Raw genomic sequence first — 18,834 nt, 5'->3', positions numbered from 1 at the left:
TAACATTATTTACTGCAATGGGAGGATCGTGATACCAGAAAGAAGTAGTGAAAGGGAGAGGAAAAGAGCTTAAAGCATCGCCGAAATCTCTCCAGGACGAGTTGGCTAAATCCCGCTGGAGTGGCGTTTGAGTGGCGGAGTCAACATCGAGGCTTTGTTGGAGTGGGTGTTCCGCCTTCCCCGAGCGCCAGTCGAGGCTCAGCTTTTGTGCCACGAGGACCCCAGCCCTGCCTCCCGCCGGTGTCCACAGGAGTGCCTTAGCTCGCCTGCAGGGGAGGGGCGCTGCATTCACGCCACCACCCCCACCCCCGCACCATCAGCCTCTCGCTGCCTTCCTGAGAATTTTTCGCTTTTGTAAACGTTTCCAGGCTCAAGGGAACTTTGAGTGTGTTAAAATGTGTCGCCCTTAAGTTGATGCGCATCAAAAATATCGCTCGTGGCTTCCCTCCGTAGGAAGATTGTTAAAGTGCAAAGTTGTTGTTGAACACTTAGATGAGTCTTACTGAAAAAAAAAGTGTGTCAGTAGTCAGCCTGCAGCCTGGACCACTGTGGGCCCTCCAGCCACGAGTGTCGCAGCTCTTGCTCTGAGCCGAGCACACTCCCTCTGTCGCCCTTGTGAGCTGCCGCAGGCGTGTGCCCCGGCATAATATACTCCAGCTGGAGATAGTTCACCGAGGGCCCTTGAGACTACCCGACTACCCTCACAGGTAGTCTTGGAATATAGTAAAAAAAGTTGAATTGCCTTTCATTACCTGCACTCGAAAAATAGAGAAATGAAGAGACCTTTGGGACTGAGCTTCAAGATGTGGTTCAGAAAAGAGTGGCCTGGGGAAGCTTGTGAGTGTGAAAGTGAGAGTGAGAGGTGTTCCCCTTCAGGAGTAAAGGGGAGACTCTCTGAATAAAGGAGAGGTTCGATAAATAACCCGAAAACACTGGACATAAAAAGTACATATGAATACAGACGCTTTTAATGGAAAACGTGACCTGGACATAAAGGAGGCTTCTATCTCGCTGACATGACTTAAATGAGGAGCATCGCCGTGCCACTCTCTGAAAGCAATGACATGGACGCTTCCCGCCGCCGGGTAACGCCTTCACAGATTGCCCTCTTTACTTCCTTGCCGTGGAGGCCGTGGCAACTGCTGGGGGCGAGGGAGGCGCCCGCCGGTGCAGGTGAGAACCTAATCAAAGGCGAAGAATGTGTGAATTCCTTGCGGAGACAAGAGGCCGCCGATGCTGGCGCTGAGTGCCCAGACCAGCCTGGCTCACCGCGCCTCTGTTGGCCTCAGCATTCTTCAGGAACGTTACCAATATCTCAGGCTCCATCAAGCCCATCAGCAGCCCACCATGACGCTCATAGTGACGTATGGGCCCACCAAACCCACGCTCATGAACTTCTGCCAAAGTTTTTTCCTACAGCAGCCAAGTCTCAAGTCTGAAAAAAGCTGGTGAACTCGTTTCCATAATGCAACAAGACTGGAAACAGTATTGAAACAAAACCAAAAATACCGCGTCGATGAGAGTCTTTTTCCAATCTGGAAAAGGAGACACTCCCATGAGAGCGGAACAAATGGTTAAGTAGAATTGTTTCCTTGCAAGGTTTTTCCGCGCGTGACACTGTCCTGGGGCCTTTCCTGGTGCTTGGGCCGCGGCCGCCGGGAATGCCGCCTGCCGCTGTGTTGTTAAAAGTGTGCGTCAGACTGTGTGGCAAAGGAACACGAGGGAAAAAAATAACATTTTTCTCTCGAGCTTTATTACCTGACCCCGCACAGTGATGGAAATACTCTACAGAAAACAAAGATTTTTTGCGGGGCTTTGATCGCGGCGGAAGTATTGGGCCGTGAATTGAGTCTTTCGTGTGTGTGTGTGGTGGTGCCTCCGCCTCCTTGCCCAGATGTCCGTAGGGAGAGCGGTGACTCCGAGCTCCCCGCTCTCCAAGAGGCGCGTGGGTCCCTGCCCCTCGCCCTTCACCATTAGCGGCGCCCCGGAGGTGACGCGCTCCTGCACCTCCGTTGACGCCCTCTGCAGCCCCAGTACCATCGACTCCTTCCTCAGTGAATTTTCCCAGCTGACACTTTCCCACACCCGGAGCTGGGGAGACGTGATGGGCAACGCAAGGCGAGCGTCGCCCCCCGACGCGGGTGTGTGCTCGCGTTATTTCCTAATAGACAAGTCGCCTCACAGTGGCACCAGCGAGAGCTTAGACGACAGCGAGGCCTCGAGGGACGCCTCCACTGACAAAGACGAAGACAAACCGAGCTCGTGCAGCAGGAGTGGCAGCGTCATTTCCAGCTACTTCACGGTGCCCAAAGCCGGCTCCGCCCCTGCCGCCGAGGAGGCCAAGGAGCAGGACGGGAACGCTGCTGTGGAGGCTGTCGAGTTGGGCCTTATGTCTGACCAGCCCGATGTGCGCCAGACACAGGAACAAAACCCTTCAAACTACGGAACAATAGCTGGCCTAGTCTTGGGGCCTCGACCAACCGCCTCGGCCCTAAAGGGTGACAAGCCCTTCCTTAACTCAACGATGCGCCAGAGCTCAATACCTTTCTTGATCCCACAATTCGCCTCAGCACGAACTAACATAGGGCCGGATGACCTGAGAGGCTCCCACTGCAGCCTTAACCTCCCGAATGGAAAGAGAGTAGCCAAGGCACGGCACGGCTCCAAGGGCTCCCTCAAGTTTAAGAGCTTACAGGGGTCTCTCCAGGGGCTTTCTCACCTCAAGGTTCCCGGCGCCTCCCGGGGCCAGGAAAGCCGCAAGGGCTCCTTCCTCTCGGCGCTCAACACCTCCCTGCTGGACAGAATCTCCCTGGCGTCCCGGCGCTCCTCGGCGCTCGATGACTCCAGGTCCATTTCCAAGTCCGAGGAAGTGAAGAACAAGATCATCAAGAACTTCAACACAGTATGTTCATTATCATATCACACTGCAGGCTTGTGTGCATGACAACCAGCCAGGGCTCCTCCTCCTCCTCCTCCTCCTCCTCCTCCTCCTCCTCCTCCTCCTCCTCCTCCTCCTCCTCCTCCTCCTCCTCCTCCTCCTCCTCCTCCTTCTTCTTCTTCTTCTTCTTCTTCTTCTTCTTCTTCTTCTTCTTCTTCTTCTTCTTCTTCTTCTTCTTCTTCTTCTTCTTCTTCTTCTTCTTCTTCTTCTTCTTCTTCTTCTTCTTCTTCTTCTTCTTCTTCTTCTTCTTCTTCTTCTTCTTCTTCTTCTTCTTCTTCTTCTTCTTCTTCTTCTTCTTCTTCTTCTTCTTCTTCTTCTTCTTCTTCTTCTTCTTCTTCTTCTTCTCCTCCTCCTCCTCCTCCTCCTCCTCCTCCTCCTCCTCCTCCTCCTCCTCCTCCTCCTCCTCCTCCTCCTCCTCCTCCTCCTCCTCCTCCTCCTCCTCCTCCTCCTCCCATTGTCTCTCCTCATCCCCGTGAAACAGAGGCCCGGGAGAGCGGCAGGTGACCCTCACCCAGGAATGTCTTTCATCTCGGGACAGACACAAACTCGGCAGGTCCCGGTGTCGTAACTTGACGGTTCTTTCCATCAGAGTGGGGTAGCCTCACCATAAATCACCGGTGTTTACGAGTGATCAGAGAACAACCAGGGGACTTTGCTTCCCTTGGGGGCTGGGTGGGGGTTGAAGGCGCTGAAAGTTCGATCGTAACTCTTGTATGAAGTTCACACGACACGTGGCTGATTCCCCCGTCCCCGGTCTCGTCCTTTATGCATAATTCACCCTCTAACTTATCCTCTCCCTCTCTCCTCATTACACTTGTCCGGCATAGCTCCACCACCTTCTCCTGTTGACGGAAGGGACGGGAAGAAAAAGCACTGTTCCCTTCCTGTACCTAGGCCCATCTGAGCGTCCCTTCCTCACCTAGTATTGGACAGGCCGTCTCTTCCCTCACTGCCCCCCCATTGGTCAGGTTTTCTTGTGACCTGAGCCAATGAGCGGCGGTGTAAGTTACTGCCACTCGCGCTATTGAGTCCAGGGAACGGCTGGTCTGTAGAGAGGTGTTCCGTCCCTTTGTGCGCTCTCTCTCTCTCTCTCTCTCTCTCTCTCTCTCTCTCTCTCTCTCTCTCTCTCTCTCTCTCTCTCTCTCTCTCTCTCTCTCTCTCTCTCTCTCTCTCTCTCTCACGTTCCATTACTTTTTTATATATAGTTTTATCTATATTCCTCCTCCTCCTCCTCCTCAAATATATATACTTTCATTATTTTTTGCCTAGTCTTCCTCCGCCTCCTCCTTATCATGATTCACCTTTCCTTCCCCCTCGTCATGGCCTATCCTTTTTCTTCCCTCCTCCTCCTCCTCCTCCTCCTCCTCCTCCTCCTCCTCCTCCTCCTCCTCCTCCTCCTCCTCCTCCTCCTGCCGCTACTGCTCTTGGCTACAAGAGTCATTACGACCGCTGGAACGAAATTCATTATGTCATCTGATCCCAAAGCTCATATTTTTTCCTTCATTTTCGTGGAAAAACTGAAGTTCTCGACAAACTTAACGAAACCACTTTTTTTTTCCTCTTCTCTTTCCCTCCTGCTCATCGTAATACATTCGGGAACGTTTTTTTTTCTTCTTTTTCTTTTTTTTTATTACGATATTAAAGTAGTTTGCTCCTCTATTTCGTGGCGTACTTCGCTAATATTTTGTTTCGGTGCTATTTCATTTATTTATTTATTTATCTATTTATTTATTTTTTCGCAAGTTTGCGGGAAAATTATTGTGCTTTTTAGATACTCGTATTCCGCGGGAGGATAGTTTCTCTCTCTCTCTCTCTCTCTCTCTCTCTCTCTCTCTCTCTCTCTCTCTCTCTCTCTCTCTCTCTCTCTCATGGTTGCGTTAGTGCGTTTTGTGCAAGAATGATTCCGTTGTGTTTTTGTGTGTGTTTCGCTCTCTCACTCTCACTCTCACTCTCTCTCTCTCTCTCTCTCTTTCTCTCGTGACCTTTCCTCTTTTTAAGGTGTTGGCACATCCCACCACTCCTTTGTTCTCGTTATCTTCTCCTCTGTCTCCTTCTAACAGCTTTATCTTAACTTCTATCCCTCCCTACCCGCCCACCTTACAGCCCACTCCCTAATCCAACTCCCCCCGCCCCCCACTACCCCCACGTTCGTCCATCAAGGCCCATTTTCTTCTTTCCTCTTCTCTTCTTCCTCCACCGTTTCTTGTTTTCTACTCTTGTTCCCGACTTCTTTCCCTTCCCGCGCTTCTTCTTATTAATTTCTTGTCACAAACGGAAAGTTGTCGCAGTTGAACTTTGTATGAGCATTTATTTTGAGTTCGTTTTCCTCCTCCTCCTCCTTTTCCTCGTTTCCTTCGTTTTGTTGTTGTTGTTGTTGTTGTTGTTGTTGTTGTTGTTGATGATGTTGATGTTATTGTTGTTCTATTTCTTCATCATTTTTGTCTATTTTCTCCTCCTCCTCCTCCTCCTCCTCCTCCTCCTCCTCCTCCTCCTCCTCCTCCTCCTCAACCTTACCTAGCTGGGAGTATATTTACCTTGGTACTCCTCCTCCCTATCCTCCTCCTGTTACTGCTTTTATTATTATTGTTACTCCTCCTCCTCCTCCTCCTCCTCCTCCTCCTCCTCCTCCTCCTATTATTCTTATTCTTCTGCTTCTGCCTCCTCTCAAAAGCGCCATCGAGGAAGGAAAACAAAGAGAAGGAGAGTGTAGGCTCAGCATCGGTCCAAAATGTGTATTGGAGGCGACCCAAGGAAGAAGAGGAGGAGGAGGCGATTTGATGACATTTTGAAGTGGCCATGAACAGCTGTTATTGTTTTCTGCTTTCTCTCTCTCTCTCTCTCTCTCTCTCTCTCTCTCTCTCTCTCTCTCTCTCTCTCTCTCTCTCTCTCTCTCTCTCTCTCTCTCTCTCTCTCTCTCTCTCTCTCTCTCTCTCTCTCTCTCTCTCTCTCTCTCTCTCATGTGTTTGTCTTTAGCTCTTCTTTCTGAAAATCTTCAAAATCTGTTGTCTGGGAAGAAATCTGCTCCAGCCCCCCCCCCCATCATAACTTTGAGTACAGTTGGCAATATTGAATATGCAGAAATTCCAGTAGTGTAATTTCAAGTTGTAAAGAAACTGCACTATTTGAATGGTCTATATAATATCATTCCGTCCCTACACCACTAATAAATCTGTCTTACGTCTGACAGAGAGAGCCCCATGTTCAGAAACGTTTTGCTGCCTCACCACGACTATTTTTAAAGGTCACAGAGATGATTGGCCTGTTCTCAAGAGTGCTTCTCCTGTTAATAATGTGGCAATTTTGTCAATCCGGCACTAGAACACTAAGAACACTTAAAAATTCGTGGAAATTTTAAGAGACTATTGAAAGTTGATCAGGTACGGCGCAGAGGTGTTTCAAAATACGGTCCAGAGATCAAATCATGTTATCTCTTCGACTTCATTTTAATATCAAATCTTTTTCGTTATCCAATTCACGTATTGTCTTGTACTTTTCGTATTTATGTATGTCGTATTTTTTTTTGTTGTTTTCTTTTTCTCATCTGTATTAAGTTTAATATCTTCTATTTTTTCCACCAAAGTCGAAATTTTCAAGTCTTTCTGTTATTCATATCACGCATTACCTCTTACTATTCGTATTTATGTTTTTTCATCTATCCTTTTTCATTCCATATCAATCTTAATATCTAATTTCTTCTATTTTCCCCCTTTTTCTTGTCAAATCGAGTTTAATACCTTCTAATTTTCCCGGTAAAGTCGAGGGTTTTCAAGTGAGGCTGCAGTGTGTGGTGGCCTGGAGTTCCGTTCCTCATTCCTTCCCTCGCAACCCTCGCTCGGGGCTGCCGTCCTCAAGTTTCCTCCTCTCCATATTTGAGTTCCAGGATTGCAAAGAGGTGTGGTCTCGCCTACCTTGCCAACGGAGTACCTCTTACACCATTCTCTCGTGTTCTCCTCCTCCTCCTCCTCCTCCTCCTCCTCCTCCTCCTCCTCCTCCTCCTCCTCCTCCTGTCTGCCGCCATTCTCCATCGCATTGTTTATTCTTCCTCCCCCCAACTCTCTCTCTCTCTCTCTCTCTCTCTCTCTCTCTCTCTCTCTCTCTCTCTCTCTCTCTCTCTCTCTCTCTCTCTCTCTCTCTCGTTTCACTGATCCCCGCCCACACACACACACACACACACACACACACACACACACACACACACACACACACACACACACACACACACACACACACACATATACATACACAGACAAAAAGAGGAGCCTGCGCCCGCGCACTACAAATATATGTTCAACACACCGTCAACCATCGTCTCACATCCCCTTTATAAAACACACACACACGCACACGCACACACGCACACGCACACGCACACACACACCGCGACACATGCGCCTCGCCAGATAATGTTCCCTTCCCACACTCTTCTCTCTTCCACACTCCCGTTATGCAAGGCTGTCAATATATTCTCTCGCGTTTCCTTCCTTTTGACACTTGCCTACACTAACCTCTTCATTTTCTCATATCTAGTTTTTCCCCTCTCCTTTTTCCTTCCTTCTCTTTTCTTTTATCGGATGTGATTCTCTCTCCTTCTCTCTCCCTTATCCATTTTTTTTTTCATTTTCTTTCTCCTTTCTCCTCCATTCTATATCAACAGTAATTCTCTCTCTCTCTCTCTCTCTCTCTCTCTCTCTCTCTCTCTCTCTCTCTCTCTCTCTCTCTCTCTCTCTCTCTCTCTCTCTCTCTCTCTCTCTCTCTCTCTCTCTCTCTCTCTCTCTGCGTCTTTCGCCGTCTTTTACTTTCACTTTATTTTCTTTTTTTCTCAAGTTTCATGATGAAGTTTTCCTACGCAGTAATTTTCGTCTATCTTCTGGCTATATATTTTTCCCCCGTTTTGTTATTCTCTCCTCTGTTTCCTTTTTATGTATTTTATTCTGCCAGTGTGGTTCTGTCCCTTCCTTTTTCCTTCCTGGAGTCAATCTCTCTCTCTCTCTCTCTCTCTCTCTCTCTCTCTCTCTCTCTCTCTCTCTCTCTCTCTCTCTCTCTCTCTCTCTCTCTCTCTCTCTCTCTCTCTCGTACTTTCTCACTTAGTCTTTTTTCTTCTTTATAAACTTTTGGTTCATCATTTTCATTTTTCCCACCACTTACTGTTTTCTGTCCCCAAGCAAGATCCCTCTATTCTTTTCAACTCTTGTTATTTTTTTCCTTTTTCCCCTCGAGTGCTATCTCCATCCTGCATTTTTCACCCTCCTTTCCTTCCTCCTTCCTCCTTCCTTCCTCCTTTCTTTCCTATTTTTCCGGTCCTTATTCTATTTTTCCTATTTACTTTCTAAGCTGCATTCTCATCAGCTGTACAAGTTTTCCTTTTCACTACTTTCGTTTTCTTTTTAACCACTTTCCTTCTTTTTCCTTTCTTTTATTGTTTTACTTTTCTCGAATGGTTTCATCCACCTCCACTTCCCTCCTCCTGCCTTCTCTCATCCCCCCGTTTCTTCTCCTCTCTCTCATCCCTCCTCCTCCTCCTCCTCCTCCTCCTCCTCCTCGTCCCGTATGCTGCACTCTCTTCGCAAAGGCAGAAAAGCATAAAAAGTAATAGTCCCCCCTCCCTTGCGAGTCGTCCTGTGGAATATTCATTAATTTTATACCTGTCTCGCCTCGTTTTCTCTTTCGTGAGATTCGGCCTTTATTTTCTGTCGCAGAGGATGAGGATTGAGTTGTTTGTAAAGGACTAGGCAGTAAAGGAGTGTCACCCATGCGTCACTGAAGGTTAGGGTTCTCTGGTTCTCCCTCCTCGTACATGTTGGTCCTTTAGAATCATTAAAGGAGAGGAAAGTAAAGCAAAACCTCATCCTGTGCTTCCATGTTTGTCTCTCTCTTTCTCTCTTTCTCTGTCTCTCGGCCTGCCAGTTTCCCTGTATTTTTGTCTGTCCGTCTCTGTCTGTCTATCTCTCTCGCATTTTTATTCATTTTTTGTTTTGTTTTTGTTTTTTGTTTGTTTTTTTATCCTGCTGACCGGTGATGGAACGCGCGCATCTGAGCATACACACACACACACACACACACACACACACACACACACACACACACACACACACACACACACACACACACACACACACACACACACACACACACACACACACGTCTTTCTGTCCTTCAATTTTGATTCATGTTGGTTGTGTAAGAATGAGACACACACACACACACACACACACACACACACACACACACACACACACACACACACACACACACACACACACACACACACACACACACACACACAAGAGGAGAACGCCCATCTCCTCTAGCAAAAGTTTTCTCTTAACTTGCACAAATATATGGGCTTCGTATTGTGGACGATCTGAATCCGCCTTAAAGTCTTGTAACCTTCGTGTCCGCCTGGGCGTGGCCGAACCGCTGCCAGGGTCACGAGTGCTTATAAAAGGTCAGGAGAGGCATGAGAAAGAGGGAGAGAGGGAGAAAGAGAGAGACAGGGTGAGAGGAGGCGAGTTTGCACATTGGTTAAGAGAAAGAGGGGAAGAAAGAGAGAGGGAAAGAGGGGGATGGTGAGAGCTATATTTACTGGGTAACTGAATGAAATGTGAGAGGAAGAAAGAGAGGGAGAATTTTATGAGGGTGAAAAAAAATTGAGAGAGAGAGAGAGAGAGAGAGAGAGAGAGAGAGAGAGAGAGAGAGAGAGAGAGAGAGAGAGAGAGAGAGAGAGGAAAACATTCTTACAGTGGATAAGAGAAATTAAGAGACCGAGGAGTGGTTCGAGAAACGAGAGAGAGAGAGAGAGAGAGAGAGAGAGAGAGAGAGAGAGAGAGAGAGAGAGAGAGAGAGAGAGAGAGAGAGAGAGAGCAAGTGTTTTAATCCATTGCAATATTTAGGACTTAATTTTATTACAACATTTACTAATTCCACCAAAAAGAATATACAACTACTCCCCGTTAAAAAGGGTCGTGTTTATGAGAGAGAAAGAGAGAGAGAGAGAGAGAGAGAGAGAGAGAGAGAGAGAGAGAGAGAGAGAGAAGGGGGTTATCGCGCCAGGGCCAGGAGCCACAAACAGCTGATTAGGACGTTCTCTTTCCAGCAAAAGGATTCCTTGTTTCCAGTGCTGAGCGATAACTGGGTTCGTTTCGGCGAAATGTGTGTATTCCTATTTTTAGTATTTTTATCTCGCCCCTTCACCACACACACACACACACACACACACACACACACACACACACACACACACACACACACACACACACACACACACACACACACACACACACACACACACACACACACACACACACACACACACACACACACACACACACACACACACACACACACACACACACACACACACACACACACACACACACACACACACACACAGTCTTGGTTGGTTCGTGACGGAAAAGCAATTCCAACATGGTGCAAAGTACGAAAGAATTCAGAATATGTAAGATTACAAACGAAAACAAAAGAAAGCTATTATTATTTTTTTTTTAAGCTACACTAAAACGTCTTGCTTGCAGAAGGGAATATCACACACACACACACACACACACACACACACACACACACACACACACACACACACACACACACACACACACACACACACACACACACACACACACACACACACACACACACACACACACACACACACACACACACACACACTCGTATATTTTTCGTGTTTTCAAACTTTTCAAAATCTGAACCCATCGCTCATGATGTTTTTTTTTTTTTTTTTTTTTTTTTCTTTACTCCTTTCATGACGGTGCAAAGAATAACAGCTTGTTGTTCCCTCTTTCCGAAAATATTATTAGGAAAACTGTATCAGGGTCATAGCGAGAGAGAGAGAGAGAGAGAGAGAGAGAGAGAGAGAGAGAGAGAGAGAGAGAGAGAGAGAGAGAGAGAGAGAGAGAGAGCAGGAAAAACTAAATCCCTGTATCTGATTTTCCTGTCATTTCTTTAAACATCCCTGAATTTATGAGAGAGAGAGAGAGAGAGAGAGAGAGAGAGAGAGAGAGAGAGAGAGAGAGAGAGAGAGAGAGAGAGAGAGAGAGAGAGAGAGAGAGAGAGAGAGAGAGAGAGAGTATATATGTTAAAGCCTCCTCCCTTATTGAACGCGGGTAGGCTGGGAATTAAATGTTCTGTGAAGGTTTGCAATACCATGGAAGCGTAATGGAGTTTAGTAATGGCACACACGTTGCTGCATTCTTCATTAAGACAACCGTAAGTGTGCTGAAGTAGACTGAAGTGTAGTGAGTTAAAGTGCTGAAGTGTATTACGATATGCTCAGTAAATAAGAGTTAATTTCACGTGTGTATGTGTTAGTGTGTATGATGGCTTTGAATCTACTGAAGTGTAGTATGGTGGTGTACAATGGTGAATCTCTCAGTAGCACCACCGTAACTGTGCTAAAAATGTGTTAATGAGTGCTACAAACGTAAGGCTATTCAAGTTTACTGAGGTTTAGTTACATATACTGTCGCACCTGCTAATTCCCCCCCCCCCCATCCTTTTGGAAGCCGGAGTCAAAGCCAGTCACTTCTAGGCGTGTGCTCGAACAGGTCACCTCTTCTGTCCCTCCACTGACTCTTAATGATGTTTGAAGTAACTAGAACAGCCATGTATGTGGGGGAGAGGTTGAAAGGGTGGCTTATTCGAGAGTACCCATAATTGATTAGCCTTGACTCCAGCTTCCGGGGGAAAATTAGTAGGCGTGACAGTACGCTATCATATCCTTCAGGAAAACTAATATTATTTCAAAGGTGTATAGCATTATGTCAGTTCCGTAAGTTTTCTATTGCCACGGTCGATCTTTGCTTACACAGAGAGCACTGTTGTAAATACTTTGTTTGCATGGACACGAGAGAGAATGGGGAGGTTCATGTTGTTTTTTCTAGCTGCTGTTTGCATGGACAATGAAAACGAAAATGGAGAGCTTGTATTGTCTCTTCTAGCTTACAGAACTACTGAAGTGGGACTGTAATGCGTAGATAAGCGTATAAAGCGTGACTGACGATTATGGGAAAAATTGTCTTGCAGGTGAAGGATTTAACTTTACCGAAGTGTAGTTCTTGGTTGTGCATTATCCTTCAGTAGGTGACACGTGTAACCAGAAGAGTACCAGTGCATTGGCATACTTCTCCAGTAAACTCATTGTTACTTCAAAGGTGTTTAATAAGATGCCAGTCTCTTAAGGTATATCGAAGTGTCGTACTTGGATACCCATTACCATAACCCTTAGTAGATGTAATAACGAGTGTAGCCAGAAGAATGCCAGTACATTGCGATATTCTTCAGGTAAAAAACCAGTATAACTTCAAAGGTGTGTAGTAAAATCCCAGTCTCTTAAGGCTTGTCGAAGTGTAATGCTTGGATGCCATAACAGGTGTAGCCAGAAGAGTACCCGTCCAATCTATATCCCTTAGTAAATCCAGTGCCACTTCAAAGGTGAACAATTTAATGTCGATCTGTTAAGGCTTATCGGAGTGTAGTAGTTGGATATCATAACAGTTGTAGCCAGATCACTAGTGCATTACCGTATTCCTTCAGCAAAACCAGTATTACTTCAAAGGTCTATGATATAATGCCACTCTCTTATAACCGAAGTGTAATAATAGGTGTTGCCAGATCACCAGTGTACTGCCATAATCCCCCAGTAAACCCTGTGTTCTCCCCGCAGGTCCTCTCTCTGGGTGCTGATGTCTTGCCGGAATACAAGTTACAATCTCCACGAATACACAAATGGACGATCCTCCACTACTCCCCCTTCAAGGCCGTGTGGGACTGGATCATCCTGCTCCTCGTCATCTACACGGCCATCTTTACGCCCTACGTGGCCGCCTTTCTTCTCAACGAGCAGGAGGTGGCCAGACAGAACAATCAGAACCAATATGATAGTCCCATTGTCATTATAGATCTCATAGGTAAGTGTTGGATCCTTTTTTTATGTAAGAGGGACGCTGCTGGGGAAAAAAAAGAGCTAAAAGATTAAAAAAGTATCACCCACTGAGGTACCAATCTATGAGGTTTTAGTTTAGAGTGTAAAAAAAATAAGGGAAGCTGCAAGACGACACCAGCCTCATTTTGTAGGGTTTCGATATATATGGTTTCATTTAACGTAGTTTTAAGCTATAATTGCGGTTTCAGTCTGTGTTTTCACTTGTGTGGCTTCAGTTTATGTTGTTTTAGGTGGTATGGTTCCAGCCAATGTTTTCAGTTAATATGCTTTCAGGTTGTGCTGTTTTATTTGGTGTGGTGGTTTCAGCGAGTGTAGTTTCAATTACTGTAGTTTCAGGTAACGTAGTTTGTGTTGCCGCATAGAGAGAGAGAGAGAGAGAGAGAGAGAGAGAGAGAGAGAGAGAGAGAGAGAGAGAGAGAGAGAGAGAGAGAGAGAGAAATTCAAATTGAGATTCATATCCGTTGCTTTTATTCATGAATACCTATACATTTATGGGAAAAAAAAAAATCTTTTGTCCCATTAGGATAACTTACTTGCTGTAGAACATACACCTACATAATTAAGGTGTGTATGAATATAATGAGAGAGAGAGAGAGAGAGAGAGAGAGAGAGAGAGAGAGAGAGAGAGAGAGAGAGAGAGAGAATTGCTATACTAATCAGGTCGCATCTATCCATTCATCACAGTAATTAGCACAACTTTTTATAACTTTTCAAAGTGCATGATCGTGAAATTGGAAACCTCCAGAGGTGAAGTGGAGGCGCCCCTGTGATGGCTAGTGGTTCAGCTTGAATGTGTGTGTGTGTGTGTGTGTGTGTGTGTGTGTGTGTGTGTGTGTGTGTGTGTGTGTGTTCGTGAGTTCTCCTTAATCCAGCTTATCTTCGTATTTCTCTCATTTTTATGTGTTCGTGCTAACGTTCTTTTCTGTTCTTTTCTTCCTTTCACTACATTTTCTATGCTATTTTTTTTTTCCTTCCCCTGTTTTGAATTCTCTTCAATTCAGCTTATTTTCGTATGCTTCTTTATTTTTCTCATTTTTAAGTTTTCGTTCTTCTGGTCTTTTATGTCCATTTCTCCTTTATTCATTTTTCCCTTCTTTCTCTCTCTCTCTTTTGTCCCCAGTGCTTTGTTTTCTTCTGTTTGGTCATCGTTATGTTTTTACTCTTTTTTTTTCGTGTCTCTAGTTCTCCATGTCCTCATTTATTTCATTACATTTTTTGTACGTGTGTGTTCGTTCTTTCATTTCATCATTTGTATGCGTGTGAATTTAAAAAGGCAACGAAAGAGCTGGATAATCTCTTTTTTAGTCTGTCCCTTTATTTTTGTATTTTATCAGCGTGTGACTGTCATGGAATGAAACACAAGGGATAAATAAACATGATTATAAAAAAAAAGAACATATTCTCGTTGGCGTTGTCTATCAAGTAATTAAACACACGTGAATCCAATTGAACGGGAATCAGTGGATGCTCTTACTGCTGTAGCCATTTGCGTCATGTTTTGTCCTTGAATCCGCATAAAAATGTCATATTTATCAAGTTCTTTCTCTAAATTTAATCATCGTTTGTTCATTCGTGTGTTTGTTTTCTCATTGATTTGATTTGAACATTGATTTGATGATGTTATTTTCTGTTCCCTTCTCTCATGTGCTTTCGGTTATTTTTTTTATTTATATATTCAGCCTTATTCATTTGGTTATTATTATTATTATTATTATTATTATTATTATTTTATTGATTGTATCGTCTCACGTTTTCTTTATTTTTTACGGCATTTTTTTTTTCCGCTGTTATGTACATTTTCTTTTCATTAACCACTCATTAATTTTTATATTCTTTTTTTTTTGTATTAATTTCATTGTATTGTCTCACTTTTTTATTTTCTGTTCTTAGTTACATTATTTTTGTTCCCTCTCATGTGCATTTATTTATTTATCTTTTTTTATTATTATTATTTCATGACTCATTCATTTTGATATTCATTTTTGTATTCATTTGACTTGTATCGTCTAACTTTTTCTTTCTTTCACGCTTCTAGGTAACATCATTTTACGGTTTTCCTTTTGTTTCCTCGTCAAAGTTCCCATGTTTATTTAGTTTCTTTTATGTATTATGACACACACATTAATTTATGCATATATTTTTATCATTCATTTTCATTCATATTTTCAGTCTTTTCTTGTATGTCATTTTAAATTTTCTCTGTCCGTCACTTTTATATTTGTTTTACTTATTTATCATATTTCTTACACGGTGCTATTCAACTCCGTGTTAGTGGCGTCTTCAGCTTAATCAATCCGCTTTTTTTTCTTCTTTTTTTTCTTTTCACTCCCTTCTTTAGCCTTCCTTCCTAAAGCTGACCCGCGCGGCAGATCTACCAGTTTCATGCACAAGCCGCGTTTAAATAACCTTCACTTCAATCGTATATCCTTATTTCCTCCATTTCCTTCTTCTTTTCCCTTTTTCCCTTGCGGTTTTGGCCACGAACAAAATTCTTCTATTCCGTCCTGACATTCGTTCAACATCCGCCTACGTAGAAGAGCTTCACCTTAGTCGTATATCCTTATTTCCGTCTTTTCCATCTTTTACTTTTTTCCCTCGCGTTGTGGTCACGGACAAAATTCTGCTATTCCGCCCCGTCCTTGTCATTCGCTCAACATCTTCCCATTTCTTACTTCTGTCGTATTTTTTTTTTTTTTTCTCATCCCTTCTATCCATCTGAAGTCTGTCTCTTTTCTTTCTCACCTCCGTCCATCTACTTTAACCTCTCTCCCTTCCTTGCCTCTTTACATCCTCAATTTCACTCTCTTACGCTCTCTTAGTCAATGTCTCATCATCCTTTCTTTATATATGGCTTGACTCTCTCAAGATATTTTCTCTACACTTAAATGTTTTCCTTTCTAGTATAGCAGAGGAGAGAAATTACACTACCATACACTCTTCACCATTCTCTTTACATGTGACCAAAATATCCCACGAATTCTTCAGGGTATTTACTTGCACTTCCCCTATTTTCACCTTAAGAGTAGCACTTCATTGATTGAGAACAAAGAAAAACGATTTGCACAACAGTGGAGATAGATTTAGTGGTGAAAACAGGGAGAAAGACACACTGTACTCGCGGGATTGGTGTAGAATTAAAATAAGCAAGAAACTCGAAAGACCCGTCAAGATCAAGAAGAACGAGCAGTGAGAGTGTGAGGTGCAGGGAAAATAAGAAAGACCCCGCGTGTGTGGGTGTGCGTGCATGTACGTATGTGCGTGTGGGCGGGGTACTGCTATGAGGAGCATCTAGGGAGCACTTCGGGGTGTTGAGAGGGGATAAAACAGCACAAGAGGGAACGGGAGAAGGAATGAAAAGTAGAGAATAAGGAGGAGGCAGAGGAGAAAGGTTAAATGGAGGAAAGGAAGCACAGTCAACATCACGTAGGCGAGGAGGAGAAAGAGGATGGAAGGCGTAAGGAGTGCTGAGGCCGTGGAGGTTTGGATAAGAGAACGAGGTGGAGGAGGAGGGAGAGGAGGGTGTGGTCCGAATCGTGTGGCAGGTAATGAAGCTCTCCCTCTCTCTCCCTCTCTCCTTCCCCTCCCTTCCCCTCTCCCCCCTCCCTCACCTGAGCCTCCAACACCACCTGCTCCCCCTAAAACCAACGCTTTTATCCCCCTCACCAGACGCCCCCCTACTTTTTTTTCTCTCCCTCTCACTCTCTCTCTCTCTCTCCCTTTCACACCACCCCTCCTCCCTCACCCCTCTTTCCCTCGACCTAATTCTATGCCTGCCTACCTTGCCTTCCTTCTCTCTCCCTCTTTTAGTTTACCTTACATTATTTTATATCTACTTATTTCACCCTAGCTCACTTCATCCTTCCTTTTTCCTTCCCCTCCCTCGCTTCGTTTGGCTTACTTTCCCTTACATTATCTTACAGTACCCTAACTTACCTTACATTACCTCACCTCACTTCACCTCATCTCACTCTACCTTTCTCGTCCCCTTCCTCGTTTCGACAGCCTTACCTCACCTTATCTTACCTAACCAAACCTTCCCCTCGCTCTGCCTTACCTTTCCTTACCTCTCCCTCACCTTATCTGCCCTCCCTTCAAACTCCTCGGTAACTATTAAGGCTGCAGCAGCGTAGGGGGATAAAACAAATAGTGGATGAAAGAGATACAAAAGACGAGATAAAAGAAATTAGTGCAGAGGAGAGAGAGAGAGAGAGGGTGAATGGAATACAGAAGATTGGTTGAAAGAAGTAATTGGAATGGAAAGGCTAAAAATATAAAGGAAATGGAGAGAAGTAATTAGAGGGTAAGGTAAAATTTATGACGACAGGTAAACGTCAGTAATTTTATCTAAACGTGGAATAAATAATCCTTATATTGATAATAGGAGGAGATTTAAAGAAAACGATACATGCCAAGTTTGAAATGTGTTCAGAGAGAAGTGGAGACCTAAAGCTTTTTCCTCTCGTAGTCTTATAGTGGAAAGAAGAAAAGTTTAAGATTGCAAGTGCCACATGAAAAGGAAACATAATGGGACTGCTTTCATTTGATGATTCCAGGATTGCAGAGATGAAAGAGGTTATCTATAAAGTTGGCAGATAAGAAAAGAAAAAGTGTAGACTAGAGATACGTAGGTAGAAAAAGAAAAGACAGGAAGAGAAAACAGGAAAAATATTATTGTAGAATGAACAGCGATACAGATGAAAAAAAAAAACAAATAAATTGAACCGTTAGAAAGAAATTGAGGTAGAAGAAAAGACACCAGAGAAGAAAGTAAAAGGATGAAAAACAAGAAACAAAGAAAAGACTAATGAAATCAACAAGTACGGATAAAAAGACGAGACTTTCAATTAGCAGATATAAAAAGCTAGCTTGAAAGAAATCTTGAATTACTTGTAACATCAAACCAAGCAACACAATTAAGTGCTATGAAAGTACCATAGGAATATAAGAAAAGGCGAGGACCTACAACTGTAAGAAGAAATCGCGAGTTATCCTTAGCACCAAAATAAAAAAAAAAAACATGACTAAGGACCATATCCTGAAACACTTCTGCGTCGCACCTCCACTACATTCAAAATGCTCTAGTTGAAGTTACACGTGTTTTTATGGTTCTAGTGACAAATTAACAATATGTTTACTTTAATAACAAGAGAAATACTCTTAAGAACCCGAATAACCATCTTTGTGGCCTTTGAAAATAGTCGTGATGAGAGAGCAAAGATATGAGAGGACTGAGGAATAGACGACACTTTTATGACAAAGACGAGAAGAAACTGCAATTCATTTGTAACCCCAAAGTAAGCAAAGTATCGATGAAGAGGCGAGACTTACAACTAACAGACATGAAAGCTTACCTGAGAAGAAACCGTAACTCACCTGCAACACCAAAATAAGCAAAATACCGGTGAATAGGTGAGATTTATAACTGGGAACCTACCTTGAAAAAAGTCTTGAGTCACATTTAACAAGACAAGCAAAGTACCGACGAAAGGATGAAACTAAACCAGCAAACCTGAAAACCTGCCTTAGAAGAAACTGCATCTCACCTGTAACACCAAAAATAAGCAATATAAGCAACTGTTACCCGGCTGAAAGTGCGCTGCGTGTTACCGTCAGCGCCACCACTTGCTGCACCTGTGAACGTGGCAGCCCCGCGACGAGTATGTCTTCTTTAATAAAGTTTTTGCAGTAGAAGGGAATGAAAGCACACAGTATTTATGAAGGCTGTGTAAATTAGCTGCATAAATTTGTACCCCAAGCCCTCCCTCTCTCTCTCTCTCCCTCTCTCTCTCTCTCAGACTTATTTTATTGATATTTCACAGAACACGAAGCTACAGTGAAGTAAAATCGATAAATCAGAAACCATAGCGAATAGATGCGTCACTCGCCTTTACTCATGTGATTTTGTTGTGTTTTTTTTCTA

General features: G+C 44.0%; 1 protein-coding gene across 30 annotated transcripts in view; it reads left to right on the top strand.

Annotated features, from left to right (window-relative positions):
- Positions 1-18,834, top strand: part of LOC135090675 (potassium voltage-gated channel unc-103-like) — a 132,383-nt gene that overhangs the window by 27,079 nt on the left and 86,470 nt on the right. For 29 of the 30 annotated variants that reach the window (XR_010262077.1, XM_063987664.1, XM_063987671.1 and 26 more), the window contains exons 1-2: positions 1-2,902; positions 12,636-12,879. The exon at positions 1-2,902 is cut by the window's left edge. Coding sequence is in view for 29 of the 30 variants with exons in the window: in XM_063987664.1 (XP_063843734.1) it covers positions 1,895-2,902; positions 12,636-12,879 (1,252 nt within the window). In the remaining variant the exon portion in view is untranslated. The remainder of the gene's footprint in view (positions 2,903-12,635; positions 12,880-18,834) is intronic. The other variant, XM_063987668.1, reaches the window with a different exon arrangement.

This window comes from Scylla paramamosain, chromosome 35 (genome assembly GCF_035594125.1).
Source record: "Scylla paramamosain isolate STU-SP2022 chromosome 35, ASM3559412v1, whole genome shotgun sequence".
NCBI classification, from domain to species: Eukaryota; Metazoa; Arthropoda; class Malacostraca; order Decapoda; family Portunidae; genus Scylla; species Scylla paramamosain.
The sequence above is the reverse complement of the archived record's forward strand: the minus strand, read 5'-3'. Positions and strand labels throughout refer to the sequence as shown.